This window comes from Pistacia vera, unplaced genomic scaffold (genome assembly GCF_008641045.1).
Source record: "Pistacia vera cultivar Batoury unplaced genomic scaffold, PisVer_v2 Contig118, whole genome shotgun sequence".
NCBI classification, from domain to species: Eukaryota; Viridiplantae; Streptophyta; class Magnoliopsida; order Sapindales; family Anacardiaceae; genus Pistacia; species Pistacia vera.
The window spans coordinates 1,465,186-1,482,122 of NW_022195226.1; the positions used below are offsets into that span (position 1 = coordinate 1,465,186).

Below are 16,937 nucleotides of genomic sequence, written 5' to 3' on the forward strand. Positions count from 1 at the left end.
CAAACACTACCTAGGTAGCATTCACATGGGACATAAAATGCAGAACCTAAAAACAGACCATTATTATTTAAATAAATTCTATATTTTTATTTAAAAATAAAATTGTTTGATTGTCGTAAATTTTAAGCACCACCAGCGTATATTATTTTCTACTTTACATTATGTTCACAAAAATAAAATAAAAATTTCAAATGGAGCTGCCAGGGCATTTCAGACAAATAGTGAAACGTTCAATAGAATTCCAGAGAATCGGAACTAAGTAATAAAGAGAAAAGATGATCTAAAATACTTTTATACCCTTGTCCCGTCTCAAATCCTTTTTCTGATAATCGTTTCATCTTATATTTTCTATTAAACTTTCCTTTCCCTTTTCTCGAGAAAATGGCAGAAATTAATACCAGCTCAATGGCTCAATGAATCTCCAAACATGAGGGCCTCGATATGGACAGATGATCCAAACGCGCCATCAACCTCAAGCTCGCAGCCACGCTTTCCTTCTCAAGCTGCGCCAAACCACTCCAATTCCCGTGTGAGGTGTGCTCTTGATCCCGAGCTATATAAATTTTTATTTTATTATCCAAGTTCTTGCTTATTTATTTTCTGATGTTTACGTATTTCATTTAGACATTTATTAATGTCGCTAAACTATTTAAAGTTTTGAATTTTCGGTACTGAAGTTCAATTGAGTGTCTTCTAGCCTGTAATTTGTTTATTATTTTTGTCAATACAGCTGTTTGTGAAATTTCTATGACAAATTCATGTAATTTATTTTTATTTGATTATTTTTTTTAGCAGTTTGTTTTGTTCACTTGTTTACAGTTTTAGCTAGTTTCACTAGGTGGTGATTTAATGAGTGCTTTTATTATTTCAAACTAACCATAAATCCCTTCTTTACAAAGTGACTTAAGCTGCTGTGTGATTTCCACATTATCTATTTTGATTTGCTAGTTTAGCTTATATTCTCTCCTACGTGTCTTTCTGCCACTTTAGTCTGTATAGAGAATTTTTACTGGTTGTATAGTTTTGTATTACAAGATTCATATCTGGGCCTGTGCCGAGGTTAATTTTGATGATGGCAGGTAGCATTTTCTTATTTCTTCTCATTTGTTGTTCTGTGGCCTAGATAGAACTGTAGCTAATTTAGTTTTGTTTTATGAATTGGGTTGTGGTAGCAATGTGTTCAGACTATTGTCGCGAAGAGAGGTTTGTCCTCGAACAAAGCGTTTGTCCAAAAGACGATGGAGAGAAGCTTCAAAGCAGTGTTCTAGTTCCTTGGAGTCAAGGTTTGAAAAGGAGCAAGATGCAAGACGAGGTCTTGTCTCATGGTAAATGATGGGTTTTATTGTTTTGCTTATGTTGTCTTGATGCTTGGTAGGAAATGTTAGCAATAGTACTCAGTTTTGTATGGTTAAATTCATTGTGATGTTTTGGCGTTTGACATTATTTTTCTAAATTTAAACTACTTCACTGGGTCCAGGGTAGAGTCAGAATCATTGCAGCGTCTATCAGCAGATTATTGTGCATTGTTGCCTCCCCCAAGGTCAACTATTGCAGCAGCATTCAGCCTTGATGGGAAGGCGCTGGCTTCTACACAGTAAGTTGTGATTTCCTTGTTGGTGCCTACTGTAAGGATGATATGTTTATGCCAAGAGATGTGTTTTCTTGAAAATACATTTTGTTTTTGTTTATGCAGTGGGGACCATACGGTAAAGATTATTGATTGCCAAACTGGAAGATGCTTAAGAGTGTTGTGTGGACACCGGAGGACACCCTGGGTGGTAGGTCTCTGTTATGATCACTTTGACATGATTTTATCTTTCCTATCCACCTCTATTCGACATGTTCCAAGAAAATCTATTCATATGAAAGCTACAATGAATCACATTTTTGGTAGCTTGCAGTAAATTTATTGGTAATAATGAGCTGCTTTCATTTATTCAATTCCTTGTGTGCACGGTAAGTAGATAAATTTTTTTAAGCTGAGAAGGTAGCTATATACTTTGGATATCCTTTCAGTTTGTTCAAGTGACCAAAATCTTCTCTTTCCTAGTGCTTATTAATAGGTTATGTTATCTTACCATGTTCTACATCTATAACAACTCCCCTAACCTTTTTATTTAAATTAGATTACTTGATTCATCTGTCACTATAGCACTATTACGAGCTGTATTTTGCCATCATGTCTCTTGAGACCTCAGTCCTTATTCATCTCAGTTTTTCAGTTTATTTCTTTAGTTCACTTTGCTGAATTTGATCCTTTGTACTAACCATTCATTATTATTAATTCTGAATGCCTAAACATTTTGGATGAAATGTGCAGCTTGTCCTTGATTGGTATGATGATGGCTTTCTTTTGCCTCATTACCTTGTGGTCTAGCGTTTTCTGTATCATATATTTTTTACCTTTGTGTATGATCTGATGTAAAAACAACATCTTTTGTTCTCTCTTTTTTTTTTTTTTTCCCTTGGGGTGGGTGGGAGGGAGATATTTTTGGAGTGTTACTTTTTTTCCTTGTTAACCATCCCATTTAATGCATGGCAACATTCACTAATTTATGAATGTATTCTGTTGAACCCCTTCCCATCTCATGTGCTTGTGCAACTCTTTCAGGTTCGGTTTCATCCATTAAATCCTGCAATACTTGCAAGTGGAAGTTTGGACCATGAAGTTCGGTTGTGGGATGCAAATACTGCAGATTGTATAGGATCACGTGATTTTTGTAATTATGTTTCAGAATCTCTTTTTGCAGCATTCTATGGATAATATTATGCGGAGACTATTAGTTTTTGCTGTGAGAATGATTCATTATTTCTTAACTTTTTCCCGTTCTGTGCAGACCGTCCTATTGCTTCTATAGCTTTTCATGCCCATGGGGAGCATCTTGCTGTAGCTTCTGGTCACAAGGTAAAGATTCTTGATTTTCAGACTAAACTTTAGAGTTTCATCCTGGCTTATCTTTGATGGTTTAAGAACTTCTGTGTTAGCTATATATATGGCACTATAACAGGAGAGGGGAGACATCTTCACCAAAAGTTATATTGAAGACACGCCGTTCACTACGAGCTGTGCATTTTCACCCTCATGGTGCTCCGTTTCTTTTAACGGCTGAGGTTACATTTTTTGTTCACATCTGATTACTACATGCTTTTGTCTTTCTTCTTGTGGATTCTTATATACTGCTTATTTGCAGGTCAATGACCTAGACCCATCAGAGTCCTCAATGACACTTGCAACCTGTCCAGGTTATTTGCGCTATCCTCCGCCTGCTGTATATATGGCTGATACTCGTTTTAGTGGTCATCCTACGTTGCCAGATGAGCCACCTCTCATGACTTTACCCTTCTTGCTGTGGCCTTCATTTGCTAGAGATTATGAGAGAATATCTTTGCAACATACTGATGGAGATGTTGGTGCAAGTCGTACACAAGAGAGAGTGGATTCTTCTGCTTCAGTGCGCCTTTTGACATTTTCAACTCCTTCAGGGCAGTATGAACTTGTGTTGTCTCCTATTGAACCTAATAGCTCATCTCCCATTCCAGAAGAAGCAGCGCCGGATTCTTTGGTTAGTGAAATGGTTAATGCAGTTCCTGAAACTGCTGTGGATACTGTGGAAGTGCAGCCTGAAGGAAGAAGTAATTATTCGTTCCCTTTGGGTGATCCAACAAATTGGGAGCTTCCTTTCTTGCAAGGTTGGTTATTTGGACACAGCCAAGCAGCACAGCACATAACTGGGCCGCTTAATGGTTCTGCTCATGATAACTTTGCAGCATCTGGTGAAATGGAAAATCTGCCAACTTCCTTCCTAATATCAAACAATGCTGGTCAATCTAGGGTCAGTGGAAGATCTGGTTCAGGGCATCAATCTTCACGATCCCACATAATATCTGGAACTGGATCTGGTGAAAGGACTGCTTTTGTTAACATCCCACATAGTGAAAGAGGTACACAACCTGTTGTTAGCAGATTTCAATCTGATTTGTCCACATCCCTGGCTTCAGCTGCTGCTGCTGAGTTACCTTGCACTGTGAAGCTAAGAATCTGGCCACATGATATGAAAGATCCATATGCTCATCTTGAAGGTGAATGGTGTCGCTTGACTATACCACATGCTGTACTTTGTAGGTATAACCTTTGTATTATATTAAATTCTTGGCATATTCCAGTTTCTTATAAAAAGTAAAAAAAAAAAAAAAAAAAGGTGTCGCTTGACTATACCACATGCTGTACTTTGTAGGTATAACCTTTGTATTATATTAAATTCTTGGCATATTCCAGTTTCTTATAAAAAGTAAAAAAAAAATTCTTGGTATTTTGATATTATGATGAACAACTTCAAAAGTTTAAAAACTGAAAAGCCTATGGTAGAACGAATGATCATTTGAGTATCGATTTTTCTTCAAAGATATTATACAAGCAACATTTGAGCTTAAGGATACAAATAATGAAATTAATATAGAATTTCTCTATATGAGCATTGATTATCTTCATTGGCTGTGTTGTCAGTTCTCATTGCAATGCTACAATTTATAGCATCCGAGGCATCTTCTTTCTAATGATAAATATTAGAACATGTTTACAGTGAGATGGGTGCCCATTTTTCACCTTGTGGAAGATATTTAGCAGCCTGTGTAGCATGTGTGTTGCCTAGTTTAGAAGCTGATGCTGGATTACAAAGTCAAGGGCACCATGATGTCTCAGGGGCTGGAACTTCCCCAACTCGTCACCCAATTTCAGCTCACCAAGTTATGTATGAGCTTCGGATATATTCCCTGGAGGAGGCAACGTAAAGCTTAAACATCTTATACATCGCAATTGTTTGGTCTTGTTTTTAGCAGATATTAATTTATATTCCTCAATTGTTCTGTTCTAACTAGATGTTATGTTTGTTCATTTAGGTTTGGTTTGGTGCTTGCATCTCGGGCAATAAGAGCTGCTCATTGTTTAACTTCAATTCAGGTTAGTTATATTGTGGACATCAATGTTCTGTTGCTTTAAATTACAACTTGCAATCTTTTCAAAGTAGAATTTGTGGTTCCCTCTGTGGGATTTGAGAATATCTATTTAATTTATTGTGAAGATCTTTTGTGTATATGATTCCTGAAATAAGTGCTAATTTATAAACTGTATGTACAAGATTNTCAGAAATAAACAAGTTCAACATAAGGAAACTGAGATAAAAGATTATAAATCTCCCCAAAAGATGAATCCTCTAGTTAGACATCGAGTCTTCTCCCTTTAACAAACCAAATCGCTCAAAGTTTACTTAGAAAAATGCAAAAGTAGCTAACCCTAAAAAAAACCAAGACTGCTGGGCAAAAGGCTAAGTTTTTCTTTTATACTTCGTCCAAATAACCCAGCCAAAACACGCACAGAATGAAACTGTGCGTTTAACAAAACTGAAAATAATGACTGTCGCCGCGACGAAGAGTGAAGCAGACACGCTCTTCCCTGGCTTACTTCGCCACGGCGAAGACAATTCCTTCGCCGGGGCGAAGCTTCTTGAAAAGTTCTAAAATTACAGAACTGCCGCTCTGCTTGCTTCTTCGTTTGACTCTTCGATTCTCGGTGCTTTCCCTTGGGAACAAGCTTCATCGTGCTTTATCCTGCTCCGAAACTCTCCTATCTTCTGAGATCCGCTGATTTCTAAGTCAAAAATATCCAATTTTGTCCTTATTTGCTCAAAAAGTCCATTTTAACCTGAAACACAAAAAGTAAAGAATTAAGCAATAATTCAGGTCAAAATGCACTAGAAAGTACCTGAAATCTGACAAAAATGTTTAATGAAAAGTGTATAATTCACAGATTATTAGTGGTCCATCATTACCCTCCCCAAGGAGTGCCACCTTGTCCTCAAGGTGGAAAGAAGGGAATTGGTGGCATATGGCAGCATAATCCTCCCATGTATTGTCACAATGGGAAAGTGACTTCCACTTGATTAGGATTTCATAATTACCATTCAGGAGGCACCGTTTACGCAGTGCCTGTTCAGGTTCGACTTGTAGGACCAGGTCACCGGTGAGTACGATGGGAAGGGGCTGGGTAGTCATAGGGGCAGCGGTGGCTCGTTTCAGTTGCGAGACATGAAAGACATCATGTATCCGGGCTGTGGGGGGTAAGTTGAGGCGATACGCAACCTGACCCACTTTGGCCGTAATGGAGAAGGGTCCGTAGTAACGGAGGCTGAGCTTCTCATTGACTCACCTTGCGAGGGAGCAAAGACGGTAAGGCTGAAGTTTCAGGTAGACGGAGTCCCCTATGGCCAAGTGAACTTCCCGACGTTTTCCATCAGCATATTGTTTCATGTGTTCTTGGGCCCTAGTCAGGTTCAGCTTTAATTCCTCTAAGATGGAATTGCGGGCTGCTAGTTGCTGGTCTATGCCATCCACCACAGAAGAGTTCTCACTATATTTTAAAAGAATGGGAGGGTCGCGACCATAGAGAGCCTTGAACGGAGTCATTCCTGAAGAGTGGTTGTAAGTGGTGTTAAACCAGTATTCTGCCCAGGCTATCCATTTGGGCCACTGATGCGGCTGATGCCCTGCAAAACAATGGAGGTAGGTTTCGACACAACGGTTGACAACCTCTGTTTGACCATCCGTTTGAGGATGGTAGGCGGTACTCATTTGGAGTTGAGTTCCTGACTGTTTAAACAATTCCCCCCAGAATAAACTCATGAAAATTAGGTCACAGTCGGAGACAATAGTGCAGGGAAAGCCATGCAAACAGACAATTTCTGTAAGGAACAGGTTGGCCACTTCTTGAGCTGTAAAAGGGTGGCACAAGGGAAGAAAGTGGCTATACTTCGTAAGGTGATCCACCACAACCAGGATGGTGTCCAGCCTGTGAGCTTTAGGAAGCCCCCCAATAAAATCCATGGACACGTCTTCCCAAACCTAAAAGGGAATGGGTAGAGGTTGTAAGAGGCCAGCCGGTTGCAGTGCATCATATTTGTTCTGTTGGCAAACTGAGCAGGCCTTTACAAATGCCTGGATATCCTGTCTCATTCCCTCCCAATAAACCACTTGCACCAGTCGCTTGTAAGTACGAAAATAACCAGAATGACCACCTGTGGAGGAAGAGTGAAATTCCCGTAGAAGTTGCTGCACTTGGGGACAGGATTTGGGCAGCACCAAACGATCATCATAGTAAAGTAAGGAATCCACTAACCTGAATTGCGAATGGCTGGACGAATCGACGATCAGATCTTGATAAATTTTCTACAGCTTGCTGTCACGTTGAATGGCCTCTACCCACTCTTCTTTTTTAGCAAAATAACATATTGAAATGGATGTACACTCAACCGTGCCATCACGTCGGGATAAGGCATCTGCAGCTTTATTTTCTAACCCGGGTTTATACTGTATTTCATAGTTCAATCCGAGCAGCTTGATTATCCATTTGTGTTGTTCTTCGCCTTGTAACCGCTGCTCATTCAAATAGTGAAGGCTTCGCTGATTGGTTTTAATAATGAAACGGCGACCCAACAAGTAGTGGCGCCATTTTTGAACAACAAGGACCACGGCCATCAGTTCTCTCTCGTAAACCGAACGAAGCCGCGAGCGAGTGGAAAGACCTTGACTTAAGAAGGCAAAGGGTCTGCCTTCCTGCATTAGGACAACCCCGATACCGTATCTTGAAGCATCTGTCTCAATGACGAATGTTTTTGAAAAGTCTGGCATGGCGAGGACTGTAACAGCAGTCATTACCTATTGCAATTCTTCAAATGCCTTTTGTGCTACCTCAGACCACACAAAAGAATCCTTACAGAGCAGATTTGTTAAGGGTAAGGCAATTGCCCCATAACCATTGACGAATTTTTGATAATATCCTGTCAAACCCAGAAACCCACGGAGCGCCTTCACATCCTTCGGAACAGGCCATTTTAATATGCAATCTACCTTGGAAGGGTCAACGGCAATTCCTTGGCCTGAAATGATGTGGCCTAAGTATTCCAACTTACATTGCCCGAAAGTGCATTTTTTCTTGTTAACCACCAACTGGTGGTCGAGTAGAACCTGAAATGTGAGTCTCAAATGGTGCGAGTGTGCCTCTGAGTTAGTACTGTAAACCAATATGTCATAAAAAAAAACCAAGATGAACTTACATAAGTATGGTTTGAAAATGTTGTTCATGAGAGCTTGGAAGGTGGACGGTGCATTCGATAATCCGAAGGGCACTACTAGAAACTCGTAGTGCCCTTCATGTATGTGGAAGGCTGTCTTATGAGTATCTTCCTCCCGGACACGAATTTGGTGATATCCCGACTTAAGGTCGAGCTTTGAGAATATCGTGGCCCCGCCTAACTCGTCAAATAACTCGTCCACTATCGGTATCGAAAACTTATCGGGTATGGTGACTTTGTTGAGCGCTCGGTAATCGACGCAGAAACGCCATCCTCCGTCTTTCTTTTTAACCAAAAGTACCAGGCTAGAAAAGGGACTGATACTCAGCTTGATAATTTCAGAAACCAACATTTCCTGTACAATCCTCTCTATCTCATTCTTCTGATAATATGGGTACCGATAAGGTTTGACATTGGGGACTAGAGCTGCCTGTTCGAGCCTGATAGCGTGATCACAATGTCTTACCGGTGGCAGTCCGGGTAGCGTTTCAAATAAGACTTGGTATTCCCTCAATAGTGCACCCCAATTACCCTCATCCGTTACTTCTTCATGCTCTTGCACCTGCAAATTATTAATTTCCAACAAGTAGTCTGGCCCTTCATACTGGATCATTTTTAAAATCCTTTTCAATGACAACTTGGTTCTGCTCAGAGAGGGGTCCCCAATCAACACGATAATTCTTCCGGACTGGTTGAATTTCATCACTGATTTTTTCCAGTTCGTGGTAATTTCTCCCAGTGTCTCTAACCATGCAACCCCCAAAATCACATCAGCACTAGTCATATCGAAGGGGTAGAAGTGTTGGACTACTGAAATATCTTACAGCTGTAACTTCACCGCGCGACATTCCCCTTGACAGCTTACCCTGTACCCATCACCAACTCTGACTCCAAACGTTTTAGTAGAGGTTATAGGGAGTTTGAGCTCATCCACTACCTGTCGGCTGATGAAATTGTGAGACGCCCCGCTGTCAATTAAAACCACCACATTTCTTCCCGCAATCTCCCCTTTGAGCTTCAAGGTTTTTGGCCCACTGATACCTTCCACGGAATTGATGGAAAGCTCCATTGTTCCTAATGCATCTTCTTCCCCTTTGAGTTCCTCTACAGATAGCTCATTCACCTCCTCAGGATCTTCAACTTCCAACAATAGAACTTGTACCTGCTTATCCCCACATCTATGACCCAGAGAATACTTCGCGTCACAACGATAGCACAAACCCCTCTCTCGTTTGTGTTGGATCTCGGCTTCCGTCATTTGCTTGAAGGGAAACTCGTGTCGGACTGAATCTGGGCGAAAGTTGACTGACGATGGCGAGTTGGGGCTGGAGTGGGTTTCGTTTGGGTTGCGTCGAACAGGTGGTTGTGGTGTTGAGTGGGTTGATGAGTGTTGACTTGGGTCAAAAGCATGTTGGGTTTTGTAGCTTCCATCGGGTCGAGTTGACTGGGCATAAGATTTTGCACCAAAAGGAGATGAATTCCATTTAGTTACACGCGCAGATCCAAATTTGATTTCCTCCACAGTTCTATTCCTTTCCTCCACACGCTGGGCCAATTGGGCCACACTAACTAATGAATTGGGCTGTTGGAGTTTGATTTCAGCTTTTACTTCAGGCCTAAGCCCATTCAGAAATGCAGCAGTGAGCACCTCTTCCTTCTCATTTGTCATTAAAGCTGCGACTTCTTCAAATTTTCGGCGATAATCTAGAATCGTGCCTGTTTGCTTGGTGGCCATCAGCAGCTCCAAGGGACTCACTTCTTGGGTCCCGCTAAACCTTTGGGAGAGAGCTATTTTAAACTCCTGCCAATTACTTATCATTAACCTAGTTTCCATCCATTGATACCAATGGAGGGCTTCTCCCTCCATGCATAGTGCAGTGGCTGCTACCCTATGTTCTTCAGCTATCAAGTTGAAAGTTAAGTAACGTTCCACCTTAAATATCCATCCATACGGGTCTTCACCGGAAAAGATAGGTAACTCCAATTTTCTCCCCTTCAATTCACGATGGTGCCAACCTTCACGCCCTTGGTTCCAAGTTTCTCCGGATGGGCCACCCTGCAGATTCTTCGGTGTCCTACCTTCAAAGTTTCCCCCTCCCGTGGGCACTCCTTGATTTCCTACATTCTCATGTTCATTGTGCTCAACCCTGCCACGACTTGAGTTTCCGAAATTTCTCCTTCGTTCCTTCTCTTCTTCATCTTTTTTTCGCATCCAATTTTGCATATCGATTAAAATCTCCCTCATGGTGTTCACCGTTTCAGTAACTTTAGCTACATCCTTCTCAATGTTATCTATTCTATTATCCATCCTTGTTCCAACCATGCCCTGAATCAAGCTTGGCTCTGATACCAATTTGAGGGAACCAACCCAAGTAACTCAGTTACTCATGCATTCAATCACTCATTTTAGACTAAAATCAACCAAGAACAGAAAAGAGGCAGTGATTGTCTTGCTTAAAATGGATATTTGGATTGATATTCAGTAGCTCATTACAGTGAATTAAACAAAAACGAAAATATGGCTAAAACAGAAAAATTTAAGAATCCAGGCTGATCTTCGAGGGTCAGCTCCTCCCCACAATTCCCAACAATATTCTCAATCCTCCCCCCTCTGTTGGTTCTCCTTTTATTCCTTTATTTGTCATGCTAGCTGTGTTGTTGTTCCACCTGTCAAACAAACTCATTCACGCTTGTTGTGCTGCTGCCTTACTTGTTATGCTGCTGCTCCAGCTGTCCTGTATGACTCTTCCTTCTTTGCCCCTTACGGTTATACCACTTGACTATTGGTGGTCCATCATTTTGTAACTACTGTTTGATGAGTAATACTTACTCATTCTAAATGATATTCTTTATGTGTAGATTATAAACATTTTCTTCCTTGTTTTGTATTATATGTGAATGTTATGAAGGGGTTTGTGTATAGTGGATATTAGATAAAGAACTATGTGTTTTTTTTTATTTATTTATTTATTTTTTATTTGGTGCTGTCAATTTACTTGAATAAAATCTTATTTTGTTCAAGCTATGCCAACAAGTGTTTGGAAGGTCCTCAATATCTTTTGGGTTTCAGTAATAGTTCCAATGCTTATACCAGTTAAACTTCCCTTGAAAGTTCCACTCTTTGGAAATAAAGTAAACAAAAAATCTTAAGTTAGCTTTTCTACAACCAACAACTTCCTGCAAATTTAATCCAAGCATCGTATAAAATTTGCAACTACAGATAAAGATAGCTATAGTTACTTGCAACTTGAGCAATGCCAAGACCGAGACCAATTATTAAGTGAAAGACATGACTCCAGCAACAATAGAGTCACCATATCTGATCAAAGTCAGGAATTTGAGAGAGAATAATTTGTGTCATGACAAGCTATTTGCAAGTGTATGAAATCGCACTAATAATAAAGCTTAAGTAATGAGTATCGAATCCTAAGAGAATTATCAATATTCCTTAAGAAAGAAGTATCAAAAGCAAAACAAATTAAAAAGTAAATAGCAGCAAAATTATTATCAAACTTTGGTTAAAAATCAATATGACTAAACCTAGGGCACAGATTTTACACCAATTTAATCTTATGCATTGATAATTATTGCTAACCTCATTAAACTTATTCTAAAGGCCAAATTTCCTAATATTTTGCTAATTTTCTCTCGAACAATTACCAAATTAACTCATAATCAACAACCCAAAATATCTCTAAAGTGAATTTAGCAGTTAAGAGATCACTAAGTTTTATGGAATTTACCAGAGCCTCACATATCGCAATAACCTATCTCTAGCGTTCGCTCAATCTGTGGAATTCATAGCAGTACCTCTCCCTAACAGTAGCTCCAAACAAGGCTGGCCTGTTAGTCGAGCCGGCTAGGCTGGGCTCGTGTAGGGCTTGAGAAACACTTAGCTCGAACTCGTTATAAAAATCGAGCTGAGTTCGATCAGCATATGGCTCGGCTCGATAGGCTCCCGAGCCTGAACTGGCTCGTATATGTAAGGTCATTTTAGTTACTTTTAGAAAGTATGGGAGACTAAAATATTGTTAAATCCTAAACCTTCGTAAATATGATAATTCACCCCCCAATGAAAGAATTGGTAAAACACGAAATAAGTATAATACTACACATATAACATTTTTATACAATATTTCTTATACAACATAATGTAGCAAAAGATGATTGACTGATTTTAAATTAAAAATAAACGTTTCATCTATTCATCTTTTGTCATATCATGTTGTATGAGAAATATTGTACGAAAATGTTGTATACGTAGTATTCCTCCGCAAAATAAATCCTGGAATCAAATTCCCTAGATCAAAGTAGAGTTAAACGCCGTTCTTCCCTAAATCTTGAATCCCTAAACATTTCAGTTTGTAATCTTTTTTCTCGTCTTGAAGTTTTCCCACTAAACATTCTCTTTCTCCCCTCAACACCAGGTGTGGATGGATGTAAAAAGAGTGGCAGAAAAGAGGAGAAATCTGGAGAACGTGAGGAGAAAAAGAAAAGAGGAGAAGAAACGTATTCATCATTCCTTTTTTTTTTTTTTTTTTTCCCTTTTCCCCTTCTCTATCCGTCTTACATGTATCCTTTTCAATCAATTTTTTCTCTCCTATTTCCTTTTATGGAGAGAGCTAACTTCTTTTGTTTTTCCCCTTCCAGTTTCCTGATCAACGGAGAAAGCAGAGGAAACAACTAAAAGGAAATGCCGATTAAAATATCTTCTCAAAGTTGTTTTATGCAATGTCTATTGTCATTATCTTTCCCTAATATTACATGTTCGTAGCTGGAGGCTTTCAAAGTTCTTACACTTGAGAAAATAAAATTCTAAACTTGAGCATAGCATTTATACAGTGCCAGTAATACTGGGAAATGGGAAGCTGGGCACCTAAACTTACTGCAGGTGCTGAAATGATTTTGATCAAACGAGCTTTGACCGAACGGGCTCGAATTTGAGCTCGTCTAGGCCTTCCCACAAATCGAGTTCGAGCCGAGCCATGAAATTCAAGGCTGGACAGGCTCAACTCAAACTCAAGCTCGAACCGTTTGCTATGAGTTGAACTCGATTAGTTAAAAACTCGACTCAGCTTAACTCGATTATAGTCCTTCCGCTCGGACAAAATAGAAAAAGGACAGTTCAATTACAAGCTGCTATTTATTGATTCCAACAGCCGAAACGAAAGATGGATGAACATTATCACGTCAGTTGTTTGGATGGTATTAATTTGATGGCTGATTTGTTGGTGGCCAGCTGTGTCATGAGAAGTTAATAGATGTACAATAAATGAACAGAGACAGAGACATACTAGCATTAATTGGCTTAACTTCTTGTATATTTGCACTTGGAAAATAGACAAACTTATATATAAACTGAGGACGCAGGAATTATTCGATTCTACGTCCATGGATACATTGGTCCTGTTTCGTTTGATTAAAGATGAAAAAGAAACAACAACAAACTAAGAGCAATACCAGTGACATGACTGTTTAGGTGATATGAACATGAACAATAACTGAAAATCCTAATCAAATTCTTCCTTGTCTTGGAAAATGTTGATGAATGGCGACTACCATTTCGATTCAACAGAACTAATAGCCGGTCGAGAAGGGCTTAGGAGACTTAAGGGTAAGAGTAACTCCTGCAATAGACCCGGCAACGGCAGCTATGGTGATAACAAGGCAAGCAAAACTTAGGATTTGGAGGCAAAGCCATTCTGTGCTCCACTTTGGTATCTTCTTTTGTGCTATGTAAATCTCAACAGGGAAGTAGACTGTGAGTGGCCAAAATCCTAGAGCTCCAAGGAGACCAACTACGTCGTTAAAGAATGGAAGAAGCATCGAAATCACAGTGGTTAGGATCACGAAAATTGTCCTCCAAACCAAACGGAAGAAGTTGAGACTGAAGGGTCTAAATCCTGGAATTGGGATTTTAATTTCTTTGGTGGTAAGGTAGCTGTCTGGGAATCTTGCAGCAGCTTGCTTCTCAATGAATGCGAAGAGCGGCCGGCAGTACACTTGGTATGCACCAACAAGGTGGATAACAATGGCTGCATTGATTATGTCAGGAAGCCAGGAAGGGCTATAGAAACTGAAACCAGTGAGGAGATTTCCAGGTGATACGTCTCCAAAGGCGGCATAGCCTGAGCAGCCACAGAGCATGTAGAATATAGTTGTTACTCCAACACTAACTAGTAATACCTTTTTCATTGTCTTTGCTTCTGATGGTGGGGATTTTACTGGTCCCTGTTACATACCAATTATACATTAGTTTATATCAGCATCTAAATTATCCCAAAAGATAAAAAAAAAAAAATATATGAATATATATATATATATATATATATATCAAACACTTCCGGTTTTGGTATTTATTAGCAATATATATATATATATATACACACACCTGAATTTCAATGAGGAGGATAGAGTAAGAATAGGTAAAAGCTATGCCTCCAAGTGCTTGGAAGGTCCTCCATATCTTTTGGGTTTTAGTAACAGCTCCAATGCTTATACCAGTTAAACTTCCCTTGAAAGTTCCACTTTCTGGAAATAAAGTAAACAAAAAATCTTAAGTTAGCTTTTCTATAACCAACAACTTCCTGCAAATTTAATCCAAGCATAGTATTAAATTTGCAACTACAGATGCAGATAGCTATACTTACCTGCAACTTGAGCAATGCCAAGACCGAGACCAATTATTGACTAAGTGAAGGACATGACTGCAGCAACAATGGAGAGCCACCATAACTGATCAAAGTCAGGAATTTGAGAGAGAATAATGTGTGCCACGCCAAAACCAATCATATATGGATTGCTATTCATATGGCATGGGTTCTTGCCACCGCTACTGTGGAAACAGTTTGACCTCTCGATAGCCCTGATTGACCAAAAACCAAAAGATTCATTAAGCCACTAAAACAACAAACATCAAATTCTATTTAGAATGCTTAGTTAAAATAAAAATAAAAATAGAGACAAAAAACAAAAAACCTTACATCATGCTTATATATGAGGCAATATTGAAGCTAATGGCAACACCAAAAAGATTCAGGTATTGAAGAAGCCCGCATATTTTACATTTAACTGCACCTGTGGAAAAACAAAAGGGAAAAAGTAATTTAGATATTTGAGTGAAAGCCAACTGCTTAATTGATAGATATTTTGACAGTGGTGAAATTTACCAAGGTTGGATCGAACAACGTCCATGTAACTATAATTTCTCCTGCCATTGACAGAATCCTCTGAACGGTAGCAAGTAGCCAGAAGACTAGAAGTGTAGTAAGTGACCAAAGAGAATAAGAGTATGACAGTTGGCCCCACAATCCATCCCAGCTGAGCTGTGGCCCAAGGCAGGGACAGAACTCCCGACCCAGCAGTTATTAGGTGAGCACTTGCAGTCCAAACAGTCCCTGGTTCAAAAACATAACATAAAAAGAAGAATAACTAATAAACACGTTAACAGAAGTACTATTTCTACTTACCAAAAGCATAACATCTTTACTTTTTGCTTTAAGAAAAGTAAATTACCAGTTCGCTTGAGGCGGCCATCATCATCGAAGCGCTTGGAGCCGCCTTGAGCATGCACGTCAAGGGAAATATCAAAATCTTGGTTCTGATGAAGGTAGTTCTTATTGCCAGTATTCTCACCCATCTTTGTTATCACAGAGAGCAGGAAAAATAAGCCTTTCTTTAAGCAACTCTACTTAAAAATTATTCAGTAACTCAATGTACTGTAAATGAGAATCAACCAAGGCAAGCTTCTAAGAAAAGTTGAAAAGAAGAGATATCAGTCTTGTTTCTTTGATGGATCTAAGTCTAGTTATGACTTGATTCAAGTGACACAGCTTTTCATCTCCTCACCTTTCAGGAGTCACAGAAACTCAAAAGGATTCAGAGCTCTTACTCAAGATGAGTAGGCTAGCTGGCTAGCTATAGCTTGAAAGAGAAACAGAACCAAACAATTAATGTTATTTTTCTGCGGGAGAAAAAGAAATGAATCGAATTCTGTGTACAAAACGAGGCATGGAACTGGGGTATATATAACTGATGAGAAGCAAGAAGGCAAGGGCCACGTGGTGTAAAACACACACAGACTACAAGCGTGTATGTCAACCACCAGTTTGACCCAAAAACTTCACCACCTTCGGAGCTATTTCTCTCTGTAATAAAAGGTTTTGCAAATATTTCCCACCGTTTGGCTCTACCCCACACGATCACTTTCTCACTGCTCTGTTTTTCATTTTTCTACAGTAACAATAACTGAAATTGTTTCTGCAGTCAATATCCCCAACAAAATATCTCTGTTTTTTAGCCCACTTATATTTTTTTATTTCTATTATATCTTCTCAAACACTAATCTGCAAAAAGCAAGCTTGGAGTTGTATATTTTTCGAAGATATGATAGTTTCAAAAGTTCGCTTTTTCCTGAGCTAACTACGCATGAGGCAAATGCTGAACGGGATGCTAATGAATGCCATGAAATGTAATTTAAACACAAAACGTTTCTGTAGACTCATACCTTCATGGTCACCCCTTCTTCTTCGTGTAGAATGGCTAGCTCTCTGGAGCTTTCAGAAACTCTCCTTTCTTGAAAGGAGGGTACAATAACAACTCCTCTAAATGAAGAAGGGAATTGAAGAAAGTGCATATCTTGGATCGAGCTCCATTGCTTATATAGTAGTTGGAGAAGAAATTAGTATTATTATGTTTATCTGTAGAAAAGAACCACTTGTGAATCAAAATTCTCAGGTGTATGGCTTCTCATCCATCGTTATTGTAACCGAATATGTTCCTTTTCATCATTCATTCCCATAACAAGAAAGAAGT

The 16,937-nt window shown here is 39.3% G+C and overlaps 2 protein-coding genes across 2 annotated transcripts; one reads left to right on the top strand and one right to left on the bottom strand.

Annotated features, from left to right (window-relative positions):
* The first annotated feature begins 288 nt into the window (after nt 1–288).
* Nucleotides 289–6,117, top strand: LOC116109176. Its single transcript, XM_031395403.1, has 11 exons — nt 289–534; nt 1,173–1,325; nt 1,478–1,594; nt 1,694–1,778; nt 2,612–2,720; nt 2,838–2,905; nt 2,986–3,111; nt 3,192–4,123; nt 4,581–4,784; nt 4,897–4,957; nt 6,004–6,117. Exons 1-11 carry the CDS (start codon nt 428–430, stop codon nt 6,115–6,117), a joined length of 2,076 nt encoding a protein of 691 aa, XP_031251263.1. The 5' UTR covers nt 289–427.
* Nucleotides 6,118–13,700: 7,583 nt separating this feature from the next.
* Nucleotides 13,701–15,762, bottom strand: LOC116109824 (amino acid permease 3-like). Its single transcript, XM_031396061.1, is given in 6 exon segments — nt 13,701–14,354; nt 14,515–14,654; nt 14,774–14,988; nt 15,107–15,200; nt 15,293–15,520; nt 15,639–15,762. Coding segments are annotated over 6 exon segments (1,455 nt in total).
* Nucleotides 15,763–16,937: the final 1,175 nt, after the last annotated feature.